At 40.4% G+C, this 26,261-nt stretch overlaps 1 protein-coding gene across 1 annotated transcript; it reads left to right on the top strand.

The window, feature by feature from the left end:
• Positions 1–3,474: 3,474 nt before the first annotated feature.
• On the top strand, positions 3,475–25,680 carry LOC144526409 (oxysterol-binding protein-related protein 1-like). Its single transcript, XM_078263883.1, has 28 exons — positions 3,475–3,602; positions 6,310–6,490; positions 6,599–6,684; positions 6,763–6,837; positions 7,016–7,127; positions 7,299–7,384; positions 7,815–7,959; positions 8,147–8,214; positions 8,907–8,951; positions 9,286–9,359; positions 9,748–9,811; positions 9,976–10,077; positions 10,213–10,338; positions 10,453–10,531; positions 11,608–11,714; positions 16,799–16,967; positions 18,624–18,810; positions 20,935–21,010; positions 21,509–21,643; positions 21,880–21,977; positions 22,117–22,299; positions 22,375–22,482; positions 22,759–22,848; positions 23,060–23,186; positions 23,277–23,393; positions 23,544–23,667; positions 23,763–23,853; positions 24,988–25,680. The coding sequence occupies exons 2-28, from the start codon at positions 6,367–6,369 to the stop codon at positions 25,088–25,090; spliced, it is 2,901 nt and encodes a 966-aa protein (XP_078120009.1). The 5' UTR covers positions 3,475–3,602; positions 6,310–6,366; the 3' UTR covers positions 25,091–25,680.
• The last annotated feature ends 581 nt before the right edge of the window (positions 25,681–26,261 follow it).

Below are 26,261 nucleotides of genomic sequence, written 5' to 3'. Positions count from 1 at the left end.
CCTTGTCTGAGAGAGAAGGTAAAATACTCTTCAAGTTATGCAAGACAGGTTAAAAAAATCTACAAAAAAAGACTTAAGATTGATTATTTAACCGTTGCATTCTTATGGCAATCTCTAGTTAAAACTGAAATTGTTGACTGAGTACAAAAATATAAAGAATGTAGTTCCTGGCTTATAAGTGAGACCTAACTTGGTTGATGGCTGGTGGGAAAACAACATACAGAACATGTGCACAAATAAGACAAAAACTAGAAGTAGAAGTCTTTGGCAATGTTAAACAGCAGGTTAGGGGTTAGGGTACACATTAACTAGCTGATTGAACTTGATTTGGATTTGAATAATTCTTCTTTCCACTGTAAAATGTGTCAGTCAAGGCTGCCCTTTAGATTTAAATTTTGATTATTTTGTTCATACAGTTTTAGTAATGGTTCAGGAACAATGCACTTTTTATGATGTTAAAGGAATATTATAACTTTTTGAGAAATGCATCCTCCAACTGTTGATCATCAATATGCTGGGTATGGGCTAATTGCCATTTGAATATAACAGACTCATCCCCTGGTAGTCTCTGTCTCCACATCACATCAGAGCTGTCACAGTTTACATAATAAATACTAATCATTAATGAGAGAGCTGCACTCATATTTGGATGGCTTCACAGTCTGTTTGGCAGAGAAGCTTGCAAGATGAAGGGTGCTGGCATTTACCGTATGCTCCAGATCCACAGAAGCTCATTGAAATGCTGTGGGTGTGCCTCATCGTGACAGTATTGTGACTTGTTAAATTTTTTATTTCATTTTCAAAAGCTCCAAGCTGGGTAATCCATGTATCGCTGTACCCCGCCCTAATATCTGGAGTGTACAGTAATTATTACTATAAGAAAAACCTTAAATGTTGAATAACCAGTTGGTCCATCCACACAGGTTTTTTTTACTTATTTTGCCTGGTTGGAGTTCGACGGAGGACTGTGTGGGCGTGGGTTAGGGTTAGGGATTATCCTACGAAGTGCTGTACACCTTCTCTGCAATTATCTTTTCTTATTTCTTGACAAGAAGAATTCAGCTTACAATGACTCCTACGACACTTAAAAAAAACACATTAGCAACTGGTGAATCCTTAAAGTAGGTTTTAATAGTGTGTTTTGCACCACAGGAATGCATGGCACATGTTGGACACAAGGAGAGAGGAGGACTATTGATCTGTGGTTATTAGCCAAACCATCCACTGTGCTCATGCTGTACAACATGAAATATAGCAGAATCAAAAGTGATTAATGGTGGCTATTATCTTCAAAATACGTTTTGCAACTACAAACCGTCAAAAGAAGAACAACCAGACCTGAGTAGTAGGCACATAAGCTTCTCCTATTCAGACAGCTCCATGTAAAGGGAATAAAGTACATGCTGTACTTCCTTCCCCTACCTTTCCTTCGCCCGCAGTCTCTCTCCCTGACTGTCCCTAAAATGTCCCTGCTGGGGATTTTATCTCCTGGTTCCTTTTGAAGCAGTGGCCTCTCTTTGCCTCCATTATCTTGTAATTTGTGAGGGATTACGCTCTGGAGCACACACAGTCCACCCTGTTGCTTAAGAACTGTGACAGCTTACAATAATTGCCATGCTAATTAGCAAGAACTAGCCCAGTGCGCTACTTTCCCTCACCAGACCTGATTTGATGAATATGCTTTGATTCATGTCTGCAGCAGTTTCCATAACTTCCCAACCATTATAATTAAATATATAACCAATGACTATTATGTTAACAAACAAAATAGAGAGGCTACTGTTTCTGAAGAACAAAGGCAACCTGTATTCAGTCCTGCCACTGAGAAGGTTTTATTTAGGTGTTGGAACAGTTAAGGGGGCAGTAACTGCAATAAGATCAATACAAACATCCCTGGAGTGGAAGCAAATTATGATCAGCTCAACCATAATGACTTGAAAAGATCACTTTTAACCCATGATGCATTTCTCCATTGATGGAAGTGGTTACTCCTTTCTATCAACAGCATTAGAGCATATTACTAATTATAACCAACGACCAGATTTACACTTAAAACTAAAAGTAAGCAACGATTTCTTCCCCCACATGGTGCGGTCCACATGGTGCGGTCCACGTGGTGCGGGCCACATGACCCTGTCTGTGTAAACAGGTGAGAGCGCAAAGATTGAGCACATTTTCTCCCTTATAGTCTGCAACATAATTTTAGCTCAGGAGTCCTACTATTATATAAAGATAATGGTGCTTGGAACCGACAAGCCAGAACATTGCTGTTTTTGTAAATGATTTCTTTTTGCAAAACCGTCAGATCTACAATTGTTAGCAGTGAATGTGTGGCCTTGTTGACAGGACATTCATATTTGACATTAAAGTAACTAAATTATATTTGCAAACATATATTTGATACAAATGTAGGTTGCATGCAAATGTAAAACCATGTACAAAAAAAATATTTGTCTGGCAGATCTTATTTGTTTGGTTTTTTCTTCTTTGTCAGAGCAGTTTGTCTTTGGCATAACCATTATGATTTCCTAGACTTGTTACACTTAATTCCCTGTATGTTCTGACGGATGCATAAGCAATTTAGGCACCACCGAGTTGCCTCTTTGGAGCTCTGTTGGTACTTTAAAAGCTCACATAACATAGGGCTGATTAACAGACGTCTGCTGTTACTAACCAAACTCAGTCCTCTGTGGCATTGTTTGCAAGTGATTTAGTTGCTTCAGCATTTAAGTCCTATCCCATTGGATCTTTCTAATTATGTCCATCCCTTGCCTTAGCCTAGGGGTTCCTGGTCAACACAGCCCCTTAAAAAGACATCTCTCTTTTCACAGGTGTTCTTTGAAGTCCTTTATGACACGTACTCTACCTTCTTTACAGCATGACCTCCCATCATCCTCTCCGCGAGATATGCACCTGCCTCATGGGACCTAATTGCTTGAAGTAAGCAGGGCCTTCAAAGCCACACACTCAGCATTGATCTTCAATACCTCAAACATGTCTGAAGCTACTGTTTTCTTCATAGAATATAGCCCAAAATGTCTAGAATGAATGACATTTAAAAAAGAAGTAAGGTGCAATTAAGTTCAGAGGGTTAAAATGTAGCTGGGATGTGTGGGTTTCTGTGTGGTTTTTGCACAAACTTACTGTCTGACTGACAGAAGCTTAGGAAATAAACACAGCTCTAACCTGTGTGGACATCACTGGTGCAGCAAATACTTCCATCTAGTGTACAAAAGAAGAATTAGGCTTTTTAGGGGTTCATTAACACAGTAGGCCTACTGTACGACCAACACAATTCATAGAACCGCCGCTAATGACTGGGATTTCATATGATGTTTGTCAATTTTAGAGATCATTTTGCAAGTCAATACATTTTGTTTATATTTATTTTTTATATATAAAAAGCTAGTTAAACAAGAACACACACACACACACACACACATTCACATTTAGCTGCTGCCTGGTCACATGATGGCTACCAACGGCTGTCAGCTGTTTGACATGATCAAATTTCGGCTGTGAAGTGTTGGTACCCCAACTCTGGCTAAACCAGACCAAAGTCTGCGAGAGTTGGGTGAATTAAGAGTTGAAAATCCTTACCTGTAAGTCTGATGTTATTTCATTCTAGTTAACAAGCTGGTCTAAACTAGCTAGCTAGTGCTCAGGTACATTCCTGCCATATCCTTTGAGAATGTTGTGTTGTTGGTTTTAGTTCCCCTCCACATTCAAGCTAAAAGAAAGTAACGTTAAATATGCTAGCAAGCTAAGTTAAATAAACTAGCTAACTTTACTAAACTTAGCTAAATTTGTTCGTACATACTTAACGTTAATTTGCCGGTATCGTGCCAAGGTAGGCTACTATCCCCGCCAGGATCTGTATCCCCTGGCCGCGGGAGCGCGCGTGCACTCAGAGCGTAGTTTAACTGCTGCACTTCGAATTCACCTCTTAAATGGAACAAATAGCGACGTGGAAGACTCGACAGGGTTTACCATGGTAACAGTGGTGTCATTTATCTACATAAATACGTGTATTTGTCTGTTACATTAAGGCGACGTGTGAATTGTTTAATGCGTCGTTTATTATTGTGGATTAATCGACAGTGTTTTCCAAAGTTCCATATTGACATGCACCTTACTTAGCTACATAGGCTAGGGTGACCAGACGTTCCCGTTTCCGGGGACAGTCCCCGGTTTCGGTGACCTGTCCCCGGCTGGAGCTGTCCTCGGAAATGTCCCCAGTTTTCACTGTGACTGACAGACCCGAAATTGGAATGAAAGAAAGAAAACATTGACCAAACGTATAGTCGTGCAGCCTACACGCGCAGGCTCAAGACAGCCAGAGCGAGCACTGCTCAGAGCTCAGAGATGTTTTAGAATGCCCATATTTTACGATGCTAAAATTGCTGTTTATTTACATGGAGTCTGGTGGGTTTAGCGAACGTAATTTCGCGGACTTTTTATGTTTAAAAAAAAAGATCTTACTCTTTAACAGAAAGGTCCACCTCCTTAGAAATCCTTTCCATAATGTTGTCTGACACTTCTAATATTAATCTGAGCGGCAAAACAAGCACTTTTATGAACGTAAATACAAGCTGGACAATTGTCTTGTTTCGCCTAATTAATACTGGACCAATGTCAAAGGAAAATATTTTCTCAATAGCTTTAATTGTATCCGATACTCAATGAGCTGTTGCAGAAACAAGCCCAGGTGTGAAGCAATAAAGCACAAGCTGTCAGATAAATGTAGTGCAGTAAACATACATTTCCCTCTGAGGTGTAGTGGAGTACAAGTATGAAGTAGCAGCAGGGGCGATTCTAGGATTAAACCTTTAGAGGGGCTCAGCCCCAAATGAGAATGTGACACGGATATAGCGCACGCAAAAGTGTTAACCCCCTTGCTGTGACAAATGGTTTGCAAGAAAATTAACATTGAACTTACATGAAATGTTATCATATTTGCATTCTGCACAAATCTCTGCACACCCATTACTCTCTGTGAAATATCTCACAAACTCTTCACTCAACACATGCATCGGTACAACAAGCGGTTCCTGAGTAATCCGGTTTTGAAATTGCAACAAAATTTCTACATGGTCTCCAACTTTATAATTTAATCTCATGTAAACTATTTATGTCAGCACAGATATTTTTTGTAAATTGCTTAGCCAGTGTATCCCACCATAATGGTTATTATATTGCCAGATTCCAGACAATCCCACTTACTTATATATATCCCACTTACAAATATGAATATATATTTCTACTGGTATGCTTCCTAGTGACATTAATGCAAAAATATAAAGAAAAAACTATTCCACCTGTGTGTGTGCAAAATAGTTCAGGCTACAGCACAAATATTTCCATCCATAGATAAGAATAATCAAGTCTAACCTCTGAATTTCTTTTCAAAGTGCACCAGATTGATGCACTTTGTTGTTAAAATGTTAAAATAGACACAATTTTCTTACAGGGGAGCATGCCCATGGACCCCCCTAGGGGGGCTTGTTGGGGCACAAGCAGCTCTAGGTCTAGTGACGTCCCTGGGGCAGTGTCCCCGTTTTAAGTTTACAAAGATAACAACATTACCTGTTAAATCTGGTCACCTTAACATAGGCCGACTGATAGGCCTATCTATCTATGTGAGTCATGCAGGTTTATGAACAATATTTTAGTCCCTGCCCTCTAACGTGATTTCTGTTTTAATTTAATTTAGTTTAATATGGCTTTTCAATTAACCGCTTTGTTCACCTGTCTACCATGTAGGTTACAGAGGGGATACACACAATATCAGACCCTTTGCATGTTAGGGCCGGGGAGGGGATACACATTATATCAGGTGAATATACGGCCTGATATTTTGTGTATCCCCTCTGTAACTTATATGGTAGACAGGTGAACAAAGCTGTTAATTGAAAAGCCATATTAAACTAAATTAAATTAAAATAGAAATCACGTTAGAGGGCAGGGAGGGACGGGTTAACAAAGACGAGGAAAAAATATTGTTCATAAACCTGCATGACTCACATAGATAGGCCTATCAGTCGGCCTATGTAGCTAAGTAAGGTGCATGTCAATATAGAACTTTGTAAAACACTGTTGATTAATCCACAATAATAAACAACGCATTAAACAATTCACGTCGCCGAAGTGAAGCAGTTAAACAATTCAAAGTGCAGCAGTTAAACACTGCACGCGTGCTCCCGCAGCCAGGGGATACAAATCCTGGCGGGGATAAGTACCTTGGCACGACACCGGGAACCTTTGTTCACCTTCACTTGTTATAGGCTATTTGCTTCTGTCTAATAATAGGCTTTTTGCCCCCAATATCTTGGAGCAAATTATTGGGCCAAAGGAAGTCAAGTGGTGATGGAGGCAGATACACTTGAGGAAAAGCTTCTCCTCTACGCTAAAGAGGGCAGTTGTTCTCATATTCAAAGGCTCCTTGAGTCGAGAATAAACCAAAGCAGCTCTCTCAACATCAACTTCAGATGTAAGTTTTTTTTTTTTTTTTTTTTTTAAAGACGACATTACATGCCGACTAGCATGATTTCAGGTAACGTTATGCTAGGAGTGTTCATGTTTGTTTCTGTCACTGTAGCTAGGTCTAAAGCCAGCTTAGGATGGACACCCCTCCATCTCGCCTGTTACTTTGGACACATGGGTGCTGTGGAGAAGTTACTCAAGGTTAGAGTTGGTTTATACTATATTATGTCCAGTTCATATTTCCAGCAGTGAAATGTAATATATGGAACATATTTGCAGGCAGGTGCTGATGCAAATTTGCAGAATAACATGGGTGACACACCTCTACACAAAGCAGCCTATACTGGAAGAAAGGTGAAAAAAAACCTTCCTTACCTCAATACCTGTCCATTTACTATAATAACAGATGCTGCATTGTAACTTTTGATAACCCTTTTATCCGCCAAACTATCACTTTCACCGACATCACCAGATATTTTCTCACTGAAGCTTGTGATGAAAAATGATGGTAAGATTTTTCCTTTGTCTTAAGGAGATTGTTCTGTTGCTGCTGCGGTATGATGCCTGTTCCAACATAATCAATGGAACAGCTCAAATCCCTAAAGATGTCACAGAGGATGATGAAATCATTACAATGCTAGAGGGTATGAAATTATGTATATTATATATATATATATATATTATATATATATATATATATATATATATATATGCTATATATATATATATATATATATATATATATTATTTTTTTTATTGGTGATGGCTTTTCAGATCAGCTGGCCTTGTTCTCAAGTAGTGTTTAATTTGTGCAGCTGCAGAGAGAAGAGCAACAAGGCGGTGGGAGGAGAAGCTTCTGGAAGCAGCCAGAGAGGGAGACATTTCCACTCTGTCTAAACTGGTTAGCATCTGACCATTCTATCAAATCATTTTGCAGAATATATTACACTTTGACAGCATCTTTTTTACTTAAAGAATAATTCACATATTACACCAGTGCCTTTCATAGCGTTTGCTGTCTCTGAGATTGTTAAAAATAAAATGCACAATCTACGGAATTACATTCATATTTGCATAGACAGGAAGCTACAAGTTGGAATCCGAGACAGCCACAAACAAGACATGTACCAGTTTTCCTAATGGCCTGCCCTGTTTTAGCAGACCAAAGCAGACTCTACAGAAAACCAAATTTAGGGTTATCATTTCCCTTGAAGTGGACACTTATTTGGATATAGATGAGTTTCCATTGCAGTTAGATATGTAAAAGAGGTCAATGTCAGTTGCTTTCACTTAAGTTGTTTTCTATTGTTCAACTGTCTTCTGTTTTTCAGCTCAGTGGAAAAGAAGCTCCAGATATTCACTGCAGGGACTCGGTGGGGAATACGCCCTTACACTGTGCAACCTACAGGGGGCAGAAGCAGTGCATTATAACGCTGCTCAAGTCTGGAGCCAGCCCCAGTACTAAAAACAACAATGGTATATCACTTAACGTTTAATATCACCCCCTTATCACGCTGACATTTATTATACATACTGTATATGCTTTACAATGGTGATTTTAGAGTGCCAGTTTGTTTTTAAAGAATACACATTTATGTAAATACTACAATATGTTCTGCTAGTTTTGTTCCCGGCTTTTGCATGATCACTAATTGTGTTGCAGACCAGACAGCGTTAGACCTGGTTCGCAGTGATGAACTGAGACCAATTCTAGCAGCCTATCAAGACAAGGTAAGTGCAGATCAGTAGTTTTTAATCACCCTTTTAATTATATGAGTTAGGTACAGGAACATGAATTAAGGTACAGTAGCACATGTTCCCATCTCTTTGCATTTAATGTAAAAAAGATGAGTGCATGTACTGTGAGTCAGTGTCATTCAGTCAGTCTGTTGCACTGTCCAACTTGAGCTATCAACTCTACACCATATTGCTATTAAATTTGGTGTAAGTCATGGTCGACAAAGGATGATTCCTAATTATTTTGATGATCCTCTGGCCTCTCCACCATCCCCACCATTGGGCCAAAATCTAGCTAGGAACAATCTAAATCTAACCAAAATATAGGTGCACTGCACACAACTATCTTTCTGCATGTTCTGGTTTTTACAAATCTATAAATGTGTTCACTTGAGGTCTGGTGACTGTGGAGAAAAAGCCTTGCAAGTCAGCAGTCCTTGCTCCTGCTTGGATGTCTGATAAGCCTGGCACAGCTTCAATGCAGAGAATTGCATAGTCATGGTGAAAATAAGGCTAAGTACTAAGCTATTAAGTAAATGAAAAGATATATTATTTACCTCTGAACTGAAAGTTTAACTGAAATACACTGAGTTGAGTGTGTCTAGTCTCACCGGAAACTCTTCATCGTTGTCAGTCAGGCTCTGTCTGTACACAAGTCTGAGAATTATTATTTTTCCCCCACAAAGGATGTGAGCAGTGGGGTCCAGAAGATTGAAGGCCCTCTTTGGAAGGTACCCAGATGTTGAAGTGTATTCTTTTCTACTCTTAATATGTCAGGCAATGTTTTTGTTCAGACTCCTCCACATCCTCCAGACTTTACTTATTCCCTGTTGCTCAACACAATATCATTGTTATTATATACAAAAAGTCCAGCCTTTTCTTATTATTTATGTTTTGTATTTCAAGTGTTATTTGTAAATTAAAAAGACAAAATCAGTAGTTTAAAGTAGTAGGTTTAAAATAAAAAATAAAAACGTTTTAACCCTCTACATACAGTACGATATGTTTATACACAATTCTTTGCTACATAGTTTATTTGTTGTTGACTTCATGTGTCTCCAACAGAGTTCACGTTTTCTTGGATGGCGATCCCACTGGGTGATAGTTGAGGATGGAACTCTCTCCTGGTATCCCAGACAGTAAGATAACTTTATACTGTATGTATGCAGTTTTCTTGAAAAATATAGTATGTACATGTGTAGTATATGTTTTCTGTATGCATGCTGTTTGCCATGGTAGAAGTTTCTCTCTTGCTACTGCATCCTTGATTGGTGTGTGTAAAAAGCCAGATTTAATTACATGGTGCCTTGTCAGTTGTTGTGGCTGAAATGCAAATCTCTTTTCCTCCAAATAATTATTGTTGGACATAGAGGCATTAGGAGTAGTTCACCAAGCATTCAGTGAAAACTGGAACCTTAAACAGTGACTACATGTGCACTGTAGGGTAAATTGTTGTTTTATTTTATACAGTGCTTGTCCTTGTCAAAATGCCTTTGTCTATGTGCTCTCATCTATTTTCTTTTCTAGGGCTGATGCGCTAGCTGGTGTCAGAAAACAAGGCTGCAAGTCTCTGACACAAAGCTACTGCACGGTAGGTAGTAGAGGTTAGATGCTTATTGTAACCGATTAACCTTTATTACTACACAAGGATGCTCAGTCCTTGGGTGTGTCAGTTACATTGTACGTATGACATGGTGATGTTTGACATCTAGTGCAGCAAGCGTGACTGTACTGTAAGTAATTTTGTCATTGTAGGTCAAACCCTGGGATCATTGCTTCTTCATGCTCAGGTGCTTTGATGACACTTTACATTATTTTAAGGTCCCCTCAAAGACAGATTCAGTGGCAACAAGAAAAGTAAGATGAGATTCACCTTCTATGCTGTTGCTATACCCACACCCCCACCCCCATGCCTCAATCTGGCTGAGTTGTCTTAAGTGTATCTGCAAGGGTGGACAATATTGTAAATGTTTCTGATATTTGTCCACTTAGAGATGGTTGGATGCTTTTGAGGCACATTCATCCTATAGCACTCGCCACTGCACCCAGGAACAGATTATCAATGATGCAGATGGCGATGGCGGCGTGACGGTGAGGAATCTGTCACAAGCCCTTCAGGTAAGATTAAGTTCAGACCTTTTTAATAAAGTATATTGTTAGGCGACAGTAGGGAGGATGTTCTGTTCAGGGAGGAGGATTCCAATCTATCTTTCTTGTACTGTGCTCCTGCAGGCTGCTAACGCTTCCCAGCAGCAATTGGAGAGTGAAGTGTCAATATTTCTATCGATGGTGAAGAATGAGGAGAATTGTGGTAGGAGTCCTGGAATTGGTGTCGTATCAGTGTAGCGAACCCAGTGTCCAATTTTTTTTTATCCATCCATCCATCCATCCATCTTCATCCGCTTATCCGGGGTCGGGTCGCGGGGGTAGCAGCTCCAGCAGGGGACCCCAAACTTCCCTTTCCCGGGCCACATTAACCAGCTCCGACTGGGGGATCCCGAGGCGTTCCCAGGCCAGGTTAGAGATATAATCCCTCCACCTAGTCCTGGGTCTCCCCCGAGGCCTCCTCCCAGCTGGACGTGCCTGGAACACCTCCCTAGGGAGGCGCCCAGGGGGCATCCTTACCAGATGCCCGAACCACCTCAACTGGCTCCTTTCGACGCAAAGGAGCAGCGGCTCTACTCCGAGCTCCTCACGGATGACTGAGCTTCTCACCCTATCTCTAAGGGAGACGCCAGCTACCCTCCTGAGGAAACCCATTTCGGCCGCTTGTACCCTGGATCTTGTTCTTTCGGTCATGACCCAGCCTTCATGACCATAGGTGAGGGTAGGAACAAAAACTGACCGGTAGATTGAGAGCTTTGCCTTCTGGCTCAGCTCTCTTTTCGTCACAACGGTGCGATAAATTGAATGTAATACCGCACCTGCTGTGCCGATTCTCCGACCAATCTCCCGCTCCATTGTCCCCTCACTCGCGAACAAGACCTCAAGGTACTTGAACTCCTTCACTTGGGGTAAGGACTCATTCCCTACCTGGAGAAGGCACTCAATCACACAATTTTTTTTTAGCCTTTGGTAATTAGCCAAAGGTAATTAGCATGTAAAACATTACAACATTCTCTGTTTTAGACATCTCAAATGCGTTTATTTCAATGTACATTACAAATCTTTGGGGTGTGGATTGTTGGTCAGACAAAACCATCAATTTAAAGACCTGGCCATGGGTTTTGGGAAAATAGGCATTCTTTCACTATTTTCACACATTTTGGAGACTAAATTATGAGTTGATGAATCATAATAAAAAATAGTCTGCAAATGAATATAAAAAATAACCGTAGGTTGCATACATCTAAACTGAACATGTTTTCTTTTTATATTTTTGGAAAGCATTGGCTGCCCCTCTTTTACTGAAAGCCAAAGAGACCAGTGAGCTCTCCAGTGAAACCTGTGCTGCTCTCCATCTGTGCCTTGAACTGCTGTCAAAACAAGAGGAGGTAGGGAAACGTCTTCATCCTAATCAAGCCTGTATCAGCATGTAAACGGTTGGACAAACGAACAAACAACATACAATACAGTTGCCTTTAGGGTTTTGGCTATATTGTCCACCATCAAACCATTCCTCACACATAACTAAATGCAGCCAGAACCATAAAAGACGTTGCAAAGGTTTATCTAATATACTGTATTGTTATGTTTGCTATGCAGGTGAAACAGCGCTGGTCTTGTGATACCGGAAATTTGACGTTTAAATGAAATGTCTTCTAGTAATCGGCAATCTTGTACTTGGTTTAATAGTTTTGGAAGCTTCTTTTTAGATTAGCTCCAGCCCACTAAGCATGTATGAATATTTATCTTATTGATTCTCATAGCCCTAACCCACATTCTGCGCTCCTATTGGCTGGATAAATTATATTAATGATTACATAATCCTCAAGCCCCTCCCCTTTACGTTAGCTCCTTCATACCAATCAGGTTTGAAGTTTGTGTGGAGCCACCTGTCCAAGTGCTGTGCCCATGGGTTGGGGGGGTATCAATGGAACAGTGCGGTAATCACTGGCATGTCTGTAGGAAGGACACAGGCAAGATCCGCTTTTATGCTTAGGTCTGCATTCAGCTTGCAGATCAGAGTAGGTACACACACACACACACACACACACACAGACGCCCTTGGACTTAGATCCACATACTCCCGCTCAAGGGAAAGGCTGTGCATTGAGCGAGAGAAGTGAAGCGCGTGCATATTCACAGGCTCAGATGGAGAGGCATGCATTCTCCCTCACACAGTACAAATTTACGCTCACAGGCACACTTCCACATGCCAGAGCATCCGAGCAAAGGAGAAAGACGAGACAGTGACGGTACTCTCATCCAGTATCTGCACAGGTACAAACCAAACAGTTGTTCTTCTTGTATGTGTCTGTCTGTGTTTGCAATGGGCTGGTCCCTGATGACTTACTGTAGCGTAAAGTGTTTGAAGTTTGGCATAGATTGGATTGAATCTGATGTTTTTAGTGTGTTGCTGATTTAATGGTTGATCTGAAGCATTGGCATTTGCGAAAGCTATTCATCAATATGCGGAGAGTCATTCTTCGATTGAATGATCTGAATTCAGAGTGTTAAATTGAGCATGTTTGAGGTGGTACTGAGTGCTCATTGCATCTTTTTAATGTATAATGTAATGAATTCTGTCAAAGTAGGAGTATAAAGAGGGATATATTAAATTACATTGAGGACTTATTTGATATACTGTCTACTGATTGGTGGTACAGTAGTATGGTATGTACTACAACTCTTGTCTTGTAAACCCATTGGCAAAGGTGTGTGTGTGTGTGTGTGTGTGTGTTATACTACAACTTATGTCTTGTAAACCCATTGGCAAAGAGGAATTACAAGTGTGTGTTGAAGATAAATGAATTAATTGTCCTCCGTCATAGTAAAACTTGTCAGCTGGATATAATACTGCTCAACAATGCCCAAATGCAGCACGTTTACACCGTGATGTGTGCATTGCCAAACCACATCATCTTAGTATGAATTGGCCACAGATGCTGTCCTGTCACAAGGAATAACCCGGCACTCACCCAAGAAGCATTGCAAGTGTCATAACAATGGACACTTAATGAATTTGTGACAACCAGATGAGAAGAAAATATCTCAATAAGCATCTTAACATCCAGTGGTCTTATGCTAAACTGGTACTACTACATGTACTAACTGGATTATATTTTCTACACTGCTGAGATTGGCTGTATTAGGTAGTATTAAGTCTAATCCTACATTCTCATTATCCTGGCACAGATGCCTCTGTAGTAGTACATAACATACAGTAGTCACATGCTGTTGTAGTAGTGCTTTGATGTGCGGACAGATGTAAAATAAAGAAGCATGATTTACAGCAATTGAAGTTTTACCCTTCAATAGAGTATATTTGGTCTGACCCATTTCAGCAGCTGCTGCAGAAATGAAGTATGCTAGTTAGAGTGCCACATTTATACAGGGCATGCCAGGCACCGTATGGTTGGTGACTACACAGCATTTAAAGTGGAGAGGTCTGTGCTGCTAACTCTCATACACACACAACCCAGATTTATAAGCCCAACCTTTTCTTTGTGTTTCTCATGCAGCAGGCTTCCACGCCTGTCAAGAAAACAAATGGAGGCTTACAGCATGAAACCACTTAGTGGTGACACGCAGATAACCATATCTGTCAGTTTGTATTTCTGTGAAGGCAGGAGAAGGGCAGCATTGTTTTCTCTGCAGTCATTCATAACTTTTTTTTTTGGCAACAGTCTGTAAAACATCAGATTGCCCTTCAAACCCTTGGGGATTGGAGAGAGTACAAAGTACCGTTTGACCTTTTAAATCAACCATCGCCACATGGGTAACTGTCTGACCTACTGACTGTCATCTCTCAGCCAGGAAAGACTTCCTGCTTAATGTTTGTGTTGGTCCCTGCACTGACTTCTTCCTTTTTCAGGTAATACGAGATCTGGATAAGAGGAGGCAGTGTATATTCAACCTTATCTTTTTGGATTCTGACCAATTAAGCCAAGGGTCTGTATGTAATGAGAAATACTTTGTAATTGGTACTGCATCTCTCTGCTGCAACATCGCATCACACTCAAATCAACTATTTGTTCAGTAGCTTAGCTCCCAGTCATCATATAGTCATGTACAGTTTGATATACAAATACAAGTTACAGATATTACAGGGTACTGTATAGAGCTGTAATACATTTCCCTCTGAGATTTCCTCCCCCCTCAGCAGAGAAAGCAAACTTCTAGAACAAAGTGAAAGCTCTACCCTTTAGGGTGTTGGCCAAGGAGAAGCTTCCCTCCCAGGCTCCAGCAACAGCTACTGCACACAAAAGCCTCAGCAGGGCTTAAAATAGCGCTGTTTGTGCTCAGGAGAGAGGATGCTGTGAGAGCAAAAAAACTGGCTGGGATAGTTACACAACAAAGTGTTCTGTTCCTGGATGGGCTCTTAAGCCAAGTGCCTGGGACAGGGAGTGTTAACACAGGCTCCTAAACAGCGAGATCATTTACTTTACACCATACATTTAAAAAGAGGCTTGAATTAAGGGGCTTGCGATGACATCCTTTTTGGCACACGTGCTATGTGAAATGGGTCTCTTTAACCAGTGTTAGTGTGATTTTGCTGTTCATTGGAAGCATGTTAGAGGTCATATTTTGGGAAAGTGTTAGATTTGCACAAACAATTAGAACAGTAGGATAATACTGCATTCCACTGTAGGTGCCAGGCATCTGTTGGTGTGAAAGAAGCTGCTTATGAGCTTCTGTCACAGTTACAGCAAATATCTTAGTGTGACATGAAGTCCTTGTGTATGCTCATTAAATACTTTAGTGTGATTGTGGGTTTTTGGTTCCATCAGATGTGTGTGTATTTGAAGATATGGAGTGATATAGCAAGGTCATGAAAGCTTCAGTTCGGATAAACCCAATGTAGCTTGAAATGTTCTGACCAGAGGTGTTTTATTGCTCTCTATTGCAGAGTGAGGTTCTGCATATTGTTGCACATTAGTCATTCTCACCTTTTTGTACTGTATGTATAATAATGTTTTGCTGAGTCAAGTCTAGTGCACAAAAGAAATCCAGTTTACATTATGTATTTTCAGTAATTTATTTGCATAATAAATCCTTAGTTGATATCAGGGTGCTCATCAAAATTTATTACCAAAAGCCAAATCGACAGGCAAGAAAAAAAAACACTCAGCAAATTGGTGAATATATCACTGTGTTTTCACTGCCTCATCCATCATGTGTGGCTGATCACCACCACACAAGAGCCTGAAGCAGTTGATGTTCCCGGAATAATGTTGGAGCTGCTGACAGTCACTCAGGGCTGTAATCTATATACGGTATATTTATTTATAAATATCTTATGATCTTAAAGTTTTGTCAAAATGAGCACTATTTAAAAAAAAAAATAAAAAATCATAGACACAGGTGTTTTTCACATTTTGGTCATTTTTAATGGTAATCACACATCATGGCTATCTCGGAGTAGAATTTCATAGAAATGATCTTTTTGACCTTGTTGGATCATGTAGAATCTCCATTGTGATCACTGAAACATTATTGTCCTCATGGTGGTTACTGTATCTATGTGTATTACACATATGAAAGGAAAGTTGGTGAGCCACAGATACTTTGTTGCAGGCATGAATTATAACCCACCTTGAGCACATCAGCAGATGCTTTGACAGGTGCTTCTTTGTGCTTGGCTGTGTACACACAACTACTAATACTACTGGCAGTATAAGAGATGAGGAGGAACTTTTCTTCTTCAATGGAAGACTTTGCAGTCTCAGATTTACAGTGTGATTTGCTCCCGTTTCTCTCCGCTGCCTTCCTCAAGGTGAGTGTGGGAGTGTTTTTAAACTGTGGAGGCTTTGCTCGATTTTTATGAGCATCATTATTACCAGTATTTTCAGTGCACTTTCTTTGCTTTGTGAATGTTTTTTTTTGTCTGCTTATAATACTTAAAAAAATGAAAACTTTAAAAAGGACATTTATGAACTCAATGCATTTCTAAGAAAAATGTGTTGTTATAGCCATTATCTTCTATATAACTTTTGGTAGCATTTTTGTTAAGTGTCCTGTCTGCTGTTCAGCTAGTAAAGAACGGACAACAGCAGTGTTAGACAATAGGAAATACTGATCTGGTCTGTCCCCCAGTGGCCTGGCTCAGGTTGCCCTTAATAGACACTCAATCCTGGGCTACAGAGCTCTCAGAGACTGGGGTGTTTGGTTCAGACTGGAGGAAACCAGATATGTGGGCAGGGTTAGAACAATGACCTACCATCAGAACCACAAAGACACACACACCGTGGCCACTACAGAAGCAGATCAATACTTTCAAATCAATCAAACCAGTCAATCACACATTTGCCAGATTTTCCATACTGTCTATACTGTACACATTTTGGATCAAAATATGTATGTGCATATTCACCTCATTTACTTTACCATGTCTTGTGTGTGTGTGTGTGTGTGTGTGTGTGTGTGTGTGTGTGTGTGTGTGTGTGTCATTTGTTTGGTGGTCCTGTGTTTGCAGGTGTGGAGCCTGAAGTTGGAGCAGGAGGTGGAGAAGAACAAAGCTCTGACAGAGGCTCTGCACACATTGGCAACTGAGCACCACGAACTCAAGCAGTCCCTGTGTAAGAGCAGGAGGCCGTCTACTCGCAGTACCCTCACTGAAGATGACTTCTATGATGCTGTATCAGGTCAGCAGCCTCTAGGTGGACAGTTAGTGAAGTAATCAAGAAGTTAATATCTTACGGGGTTTACTCGAGATCAGTATATCAGCACAGCATATCTTGTTCTTCATACAGCGTCTTGGCCAGGTCACAGATTGCACAAATTAAGTCTCAAGCATCTGAATTTTCTTTGAGAGATTTAACTCTAACGTTGAGTTAAATGCATTGTTCGTTGAGCTGCACTCATTTCTTCCATTGCAGAGCTTCTGTAAGAAAGGTATCGTATGGAGTTTTAGACTTCTAGTAGTGCTGTCCACAGTTTGGCAGTAAAGCGCAAAGAACCTGGGCAGGGAAGAAGAAGAGTGGAAGCTTGCAAACATAGATTTAAACAATGCACAATTTTAAACATAAAAAAATGGGTGGGTGGTTAAACCCAAAAGCCTTGTTTCCACCAAGCAGTTCAGAACGTTACACATTAGAACGGTGATTTTTGCATGTCCATTGTCAAAAGTTGAGAATGGTACCAATAGAACCGCTCTTTTCAGTCCTGTTTTTTCGTTACCCCTCCATTGGAGTACTTAGCACACTGATCCGATACTAAAAGGTGGAGCTAGAATAAAAAGGTTTTTCAGTTTGTTTCTCAGTGCATGGCTGTCCACAGCTCTTACCATCCGGTAACAACACGCTTTCATTTAGTAGTAGCGTCTGCGGTGGAAATGCAAAACAGATCTAGTGTTTAGGTACATGTGGGTACAGGTTACCTATGGTTCAAAAAGTACTATACCTTTAGTGTTTGATGGAAACACGGCTAATGATATTCCTTTGGCACTTTATCTGTCTCTGATATTGCCCAGATAACACTGCCAATGTCCTCTTCTCTTATACTCAAGTGTAATGAGATAGTGATTAGGCTGACACCCACTGCTGTATGTTTACCATTTACAGTTTTTGCATCAGCAACATGTCTGTGGAAAAAATGGACGAAGTTTGCTTCTTTGTATACCCAAGCCTCGACATGGTGATTATTTACACTAGACTTCATTTTACAACATGTTGTGCACTATGGACCAATCTTTCTCAGGAATCATTGCATTATTCATAGATAGCCCTGAGTTATATACTAGCCAGAGACAAACTGCCTGTAGACTCTAAACTGTGCTCAGCATATACAGTACATGAAGATGTTCACATGCTGAGGTGAGTATGTAAAACCTTAAACACTTTGCATACAGACGTGCAACTGTTGTGTCTGAAACAGAAATTTCTGTCAATACATTGTTCAGTATGCAAGCACATGTTCTTACAATAAGCACTAATAACTCACACTAGTATATACAGTCCTCCATCATAGTGTACACACACTATTCTCCCTTCCCATTGTGTATGTGACAGTACCTGTAATGTCACTGACAGGGGAGGAGTAACATCCAGAAAACACAGAGCAAACAATGTTTGAGGAAATGAAGCCTCTGTGTGGCCTCTCATTGGAACACAATCCTCAGGTGGGGATTAGGTGGCAGCAGGGAGGGGGAAGTTAAAGAGGAACTTGAGCACAAGTGCTTATTCGCAGACAGTGTGCTGTTCAGGCTGCAGCTTTTTGAGCCGGCCACTCAAACCTGTATGTACGTTAGTGTGCGAGTGTTTGGCATGACCTGGCATCTGCCCTCTGTCATCATCCCACAGAGTCGGAGCTCTCGGTGAGCGGCTTCCTGTCTGTGGCCAGTCAATCTTGTGAAGAGGACGAGGGCCGAGACAACCCCCTTCTCAGCATCCTCCGCCATCCCAGCGCCCTCAGGGGACCTACCGGAATGTCAGGGGAGGGTAACCATGGCAACCAACCCGCCCAGTACAATGGAGTCGAGAAGCACAGGTGGGACATGCTCCAGTTATGATGTCATGCTTGTTTACTGGCTTAAATGATGCAAAGGTACGAGTGGAAATATCGTGGTATGGTAATACCAGCCATAGTGAGTGCTCTTCAGACAAACTATTCACTGTTTATTATGTGCAAGGCTTTGTTAAAGTGGTTTATCACAGCTGGTAGCAGGATTAAGTAGTATATAACTTTATATTGCTGAGCAACTAAAATATATATTGTACATGTGACTTTTTGATATGCGTGCCTGATGACAGGTTGCAGACTTCAGCCAGCAAGAGGAGAGGCCAGTAAAAGGCAGAGTTGGTGTAATGGCATACCACCTTTCCACTCTGGTCTGTTTTTATAGACGGGTATTTTTGTTTGAGCACCCAATCCACAGATAATAGCCTCTTTTTTTGTTTTTCCTAACTGATCCAACTCTCTAGGTGAATAATCAACCTAGTGCTTGGTTATGTTTTTTTTTTTTTTTTCGTTTAGATTTCACAATCTTTTTCATTTCCGTGGATGCTGATTCTGGCTTGGCCTCTCTTCCTTAATCCAACAAGTGATCCATGAATAATTCAGCATGTGCTGGCTCAGAGTAGGAGTTGGAGGAAAGGGAAATGGCTGGCTGGCTAGCTCTGTGTGCATATGTGTAGGCTTGTGTGTGTGTGTGTGTGTGTGTGTGTGTGTGTGTGTGTGTGTGTGTGTGTGTGTGTGTGTGTGTGTGTGTGTGTGTGTGTGTGTGTGTGTGTGTGTGTGTGTGTGTGTGTGTGTGTGTGTGTGTGTGTGCATGCATGTGTTTGGCAGTGTGTGTTGTGCATTAAAGATTTATGAGGTGTCTGTTTATTTGGAAATACTCTTGTCATTCAAAGATATGTCTGTCCCTGGTTGCCTGTAGATGGGCCTACATCTAGTTGTTTAACATGTGTCTTACTCTACATTTCTATAAGGACCACCCTAATATAAAGTCAAAATGTAATAATGAAATAATAATTTGAAGACTGAAAAGCTCAACCATACAGTAGACAGTGTTGGCTGCAAGACGTACATGCTTAAAGTATTGATTAGGGATGTTGACGTGAAGAACCATATTCTAAGCTAAATGGCTGAACAAATTGGAGCACCGAAATTAAAAAAAGTAAAACCTACAGGTACCGTGAATCTTCAGACATGTAAAAGCCAGTTGTAGATACCATTTCCTTTAGGAAAACCCCATTATCATGTTTCAGTTTTTTTGAAAGTCCAATGAAAGAAGTCCTCTATGTAAAAAGTGAATTTTAGGGCCGAGTCTGGTGAAACACAAACTAGGCCAGAGGTATAGTCTGCCAGGCATCACTGCACTGCTCATCCTACAGATGGAGCAAACCCCCCACCCTTCTACCTCTGTTTATTTAGCTGAAGTAATGGCTTTTATTTGTGTAGTTGCTTCAGCACTCAATTTTAAACAAGGACACCATCTGCCTCCAGCAAGCATACCTGTAAAACAGTCCTCACTGCAGATGTTAGCAAGGCTGGAAGATAAACTCAGTCAACACAGACCAGATTTAGTCAAGCAGCAAAGGCTAAGAGAGGGAGTAGGAAAGCAGCTGCATGTGTATAATATAAGACAGAGAAAGCTCAATCATAATGAATCTAAAGGGTGTGCAAATGTACTTATCTTAAAGTGAAAGGTGTTTTTGAGCCAAGCTTCATATACAAAAAGACCAATTTAAGTTGTAACCATACAGTCTTGTAAAACACACGCATGCAGTTGTACATCCATTCATGGATATTGCATGAGGCTTGACCAGACCAGCTGAAAGCTCATTAGCTTACAGGTGTCAAATTACTTTGTAACTAACTGGTGGTTCAAACTGTGTTGTCTGCTCTGCAGCTTTTATATAGTATAAGCAAAATACAGATGTTTTTAATGTACGGTTTTGTGCTTAGTGCCACATTGGAGAAGTAAATCATTTTGAGTGTGGAGGAGACCAGGTGACATGCCCTCAGGCGTCAGTGTTTGCCTGCTATGAATTGACACAAAATAAACAATCTAATGATTTCTGATTTAATAAAGTGTAATCCTCTTTATTAATGTAATTGTCTTGTATAGTTGACAGTGTTTCTCCCACTCTTTATACCACTGTCTTACAGAACATCTCTACCGACTCCCATGTTCTCCAGGAATGACGTCAGCATCTGGAGTATCCTAAAAAAATGCATTGGCATGGTGAGAACCTACTAGTCTCCTCAGACGGATTTACCCTTTATTTGTTGTGCTTCAATTTACTGTTTGGAGGAAATGAATGCTGGCTTGAGATATTATTGTTTTTAAGTAGGCTTGGTGAATAAAGAAAGTGAAAATGACCTAAATAAAAGTTAGTTAATATAAGATAAATTAGTTTTTGTACTTCCTCTTTAAATTATGTCTTTAGAAATATAGTCATTAGTATCAGTGTCTTGGAGTCCTAAGGGAGCTCAGTCCTTACCCAGCCTCTGCCTGGATTTAATTACATTTAATATTGTCTATTAATGTTTTATTCCCCAATTAAATGTGGCTAATGATTCATGCATACGCAATTCAGAGGGCAGACAGATGCATAGACATGCATGGGGTGCAGTCATGTGGTTGTTGAATTAAATATGTCAATTATGCACACAGTCCTCTGCCCATGCAATACTCTGTTTTCTCACAGGTTCTTTTATCTCCTCCCAATTTCATTTTCAGGAGTTGTCAAAGATTGCCATGCCTGTAATATTTAATGAGCCTCTGAGTTTCCTCCAGCGGTTAACCGAATACATGGAGCACACCTACCTCATCCACCAGGCCAACGCCACAACCGACTCTGTCGAGAGGATGAAGGTACCACAATGCAAAGTTTACTTTCTCAAATAAAAACAAAGATAAGTCTAATAGTGATTTGTCATTTGTTGCTTCTCATATAAGGTCACATTATCTAATTTAAAATTCAAATAGTAGTGACTTTCTAGCCTTTCATAAAGTATGCAAGACTCAATAATTGTATTATATTTTCTTATCATTATCAAATATTGAATTAGTTACCTGTAATTTGGTTATAATCCTTCAATGCTCTGTAGTGTGTTGCAGCATTTGCTGTGTCAGCTGTAGCATCGCAGTGGGAGAGAACTGGGAAACCCTTCAACCCACTACTGGGGGAGACGTATGAGCTCATCAGGTAAGACAATGGACTCCTCAGTACCTTGGATGCACTATACACAATATGTTTCATGAGCACACCTGTATACAACACATATTTCATATAGTGAAGATGTATACCATAATGCAATACCAAACATGTCCCTGTTCTCCATCAGAGACGATTTGGGCTTTAGGTGGGTGTCAGAGCAAGTAAGCCATCACCCTCCAGTCAGTGCCTTTCATGCTGAGGGCCTCAATGAGGATTTCGTCTTCCATGGCTCCATCTACCCCAAACTCAAGTTTTGGGGAAAGAGCATAGAAGCTGAGCCCAAGGGACTCATCACACTGGAGCTGCCCAAGTGAGTGCATTTTGATTCTTTTATGTTTTCTCATGTTACTTTTGTCTTTACCTTTTTGCTTCCATGTCTCTGCAGATATAACGAAGCATACACCTGGACAAACCCCACCTGTTGTGTCCACAACATCATTGTTGGTCAGCTTTGGATTGAGCAGTACGGCAGCGTGGAAGTGATCAATCACAAGTAATAGAAATTCCCTTCTCTTTGTGCTGCTCTGTGTGTCTTGTTTTTCTGCAAATGCCTTCTCGCTCGGTTCATTTGCATGCACGGAGACTCTTTGTTTCTGCGCTCTGCAGTGGGGTGTTGATCTACTTTTAAGATTCAGCGTATTGATCATGGGAGCAGAACTGGGACAGTTGCCATTAGAATAGAAGAGCAGGATAATTAATGTTTGAAAGCCTCAGCTCGCAGAAGGAGAATAGTGAAAGGGAATTGGTAAACAGCCTTATTCTGTGGCAGGACCGGAGAGAGATGCAGCATGATGTTCAAGCCCTGCGGCCTCTTTGGAAAAGAGCTCCATATAGTGGAGGGATACATCCTTGATAAAAGGTATCATCTTCATTTAATTACCAATGATTTCATTATTCATCTGATGTTTAATATTGCCTGAAAGTAATTTGTCATATGTATTGAGAAACATTTGAACACAACAATTGTTTTACTCATCAGTTTTGTCAGAACGGTAACGCTCAGGGATGATGTATCAAATATCAAAGGCATCTTAAGCTGTGTTTTATTTTTGTTTATTGTATGTTTGCAGCAAAAAGAAGCTCTGTGCGATTTATGGCAAATGGACTGAATGCCTCTACACAGTAGACCCCGCTACCTTTGAGGCCCACAAAAAGACTGACAAAAAGAATTTGGATGAAAAGAAGGGCAATAAACAGGTATTACATTGTACTGCTTTTAAAGTCGCCTGTGTTCTGCCTCCATTTGGTTCAAGTTAAACTTATGTGCGTGTGTCTCTGTGGCCCCAGAGCAGTGTGGATGAGGAGCCAGAAGAGATGCCTCCACCTGACGCTGAGACAGCCCAGGTCATCCCCGGCAGTGAGCTCATCTGGAAGATAACGCCACGACCAGACAACTCAGCCAAGGTACGAGAAGACGGAAGTGGTGGAAGGGGAACATTTTTTGTACATTTCAAATAGAAAAATCAGGCACAATAGCTTAAGATGAGGTATTGTTATTTTGTTGCTTTTTGTCCTCTATGACAGTTTGTGGTAATTGAATTCTCTCTCTGGCAGTTCTATGCATTCTCTACATTCGCCATGCACCTAAATGAGCAGGAGAAGAGCATGGAGGGAGTTATTCCCCCAACAGACAGTCGCCTCAGACCTGACATCCGCGCCATGGAGAATGGAGATATAGGTACGGTGTATGCCCTTGTTTTGAGTCCGTTTATGCCACACCATCTTCAAGTTATTTTAAGGTATTCAAGTTTCTATATCCATGCCTTTTTATAGATTTGGCAAGTGCAGAGAAGAAGAGACTGGAGGAAAAACAAAGAATGGCCCGGAAAAATCGCACCAAATCAACAGATGAATGGAAAACGAGGTGAGTTAGTGAGCAATATGATGTACTGTCATCGTTCCATTGCTAATTTGTTTTTACTAATTGCCTCCTTATTGTCTTTTGTTATCAACTTTCCCCTTTATTATAACTGAGAAGGAACGCCGCACTTGGCCCAAGGTTAGGTTCAAAGCTTTGCCTTCTTGCTGTTGTTATTTCTAGTGTGAAGTGCAGCACTACACCACACCACCCTCCTCAGGACAAAATGCACAATTACAACTGTGTGTTAGTGAACTCATTTGTAGAGATACTGGCCCTCGTGAAGACACAGGTGTTTGACACTGGGTATTTAGTTTGAACAAGGAAGACTAGCAACATTTTTGCCATGATGTAGTGTTGTGCTTTTTGTGTGCGTTTCAGTTTGTCTGTGATTCTTTTCTTACCTGTAAAACAGTCCTCACTGCAGATGTTAGCAAGGCTGGAAGATAAACTCAGTCAACACAGACCACATTTAGTCAAGCAGCAAAGGCTAAGAGAGGGAGTAGGAAAGCAGCTGCATATGTATAATATAAGACTCAGTCATAATGAATCTAAAGGGTGTGCAAATGTACTTATCTTAAAGCCAAGCTTCATATACAAAAAGACCAATTTAAGGAATGCGTCTTGTAACCATACAGTCTTATAAAACACACGCATGCAGTTGTACATCCATTCATGGATGTTGCATGAGGTTTGACCAGATCAGCTGAAAGCTCATTAGCTTACAGGCATCAAATTACTTTGTACCTAACTGGTGGTTCAAACTGTGTTGTCTGATCTGCAGCTTTTATATAGTATACGCAAAATACAGATGTTTTTAATGTGTGGTTTTGAGCTTAGTGCCACATTGGAGAAGTAAATAAGTTTCAGCACTACACCACACTACCCTCCTCAGGACAAAATGCACAATTACAACTGTGTGTTAGTGAACTCATTTGTAGAGATACTGGCACTCGTGAAGACACAGGTTTTTGACACTGGGTATTTAGTTTGAACAAGGAAGACTAGCAACATTTTTGCCATGATGTAGTGTTTTTGTGTGCATTTCAGTTTGTCTGTGATTCTTTTCTGATCTCTCTGTTATCCCCAAGTGCTGTACCCCATAATATTAAATATATCTTCTCATTGTTAAAATTGCAGGTGGTTTCAGCAAGGACCCAACCCTCACAACAAAGCTCAGGACTGGCTCTACTCGAAAGGCTACTGGGACAGAAACTACACTCACCTGCCTGAAATCTACTAAGAAGTAGAAATACACACAAATACCGTACACATGGATATCTACTTTAACCACCGTTTGGATGTTATCTGCTGTACTGGGGTTTGTGCAAGGGCTCCCTAGCACATGCAAAAAGGTCAAGGAGTTGGTACAGAACAGCAGGTAGGGTTGGGTTGAGAAGATATGCTTAAAAATGTCTTTAAAGCAGTCAAAAGGAAGTAAAACACTGAATACACACCAAAGGCATACATTATTTAATAGATGTGTGTGAACAATGAAGCACAAAAACTCTTTTGCTTATTTATTGTGGTTGTTGACCACTTAAGTATGGTATAGGCATGTTTGGAAAATACTAGAATGTCTTTTAGAAATATATATACACACACACACACACAGAGTATATGTATAGATGGAGAGTTTAAACAGCAACCTTGGTTTTGTTGTTGGTAGTTTGTCCATAATTTCTGCTGGCTGTGGAAACATTTTACTCATCAGCTTCAGTGCAGAGATTCCTCTACCTACAGCTACAACGGAGTGTATGATGCATCCTGAGCACATCGATAAGACGTCTATTTAACTCTGACACTGATTCTACTTTTCACTGCATACTATAATGCAGTGAAAAGTATTCAAATAGACCATTTGGGAACATTTCCCTTTGTTTTCCTCAATTGATGGTGCATACAATTAGTGTTTAACTGTTCAAAATCTGCTTGTTCGCAGAGTCTGCGTCAATGGATTGTATATCTGTGTCTGGCTGTTTCCCTGCATCCCTGTTTCTCTGCAAAGATGATGGCAAGTAAAATGTTACAGATAAAGTTACTAGGACAGCACTCCAATTTAATATAAAGTAAAATGTTACCACATCCGACATGAATTGTGGCCAGTACCACAACAATAAATCTTTTACAATAAATAAATGTTAAAAATATATCATTATCCCTAAACCACGTACTGTATAGTTGGTGTATAGAGACTAACAGCGTTGCACATAAGTCTACCTGACTGTGGACACAGTAGCACTTTTTTTCTAACTGTACTGAAGCAGGGACACTGGCTCTGCACTTGAGATATTAAAGTATAATTAGCTATATTCCTGATCTATTTAAAATTCCATCTATTACAATAAATGCATGTGCATTACTATAACTATGCAATCCCTTACCTCCTTCACAATCGAGCAATGAATATTCCT

The sequence above is a fragment of the Sander vitreus genome, chromosome 12 (genome assembly GCF_031162955.1).
Source record: "Sander vitreus isolate 19-12246 chromosome 12, sanVit1, whole genome shotgun sequence".
Taxonomy (NCBI): domain Eukaryota; kingdom Metazoa; phylum Chordata; class Actinopteri; order Perciformes; family Percidae; genus Sander; species Sander vitreus.
This window is presented reverse-complemented; position numbering and strand designations above follow the sequence as displayed.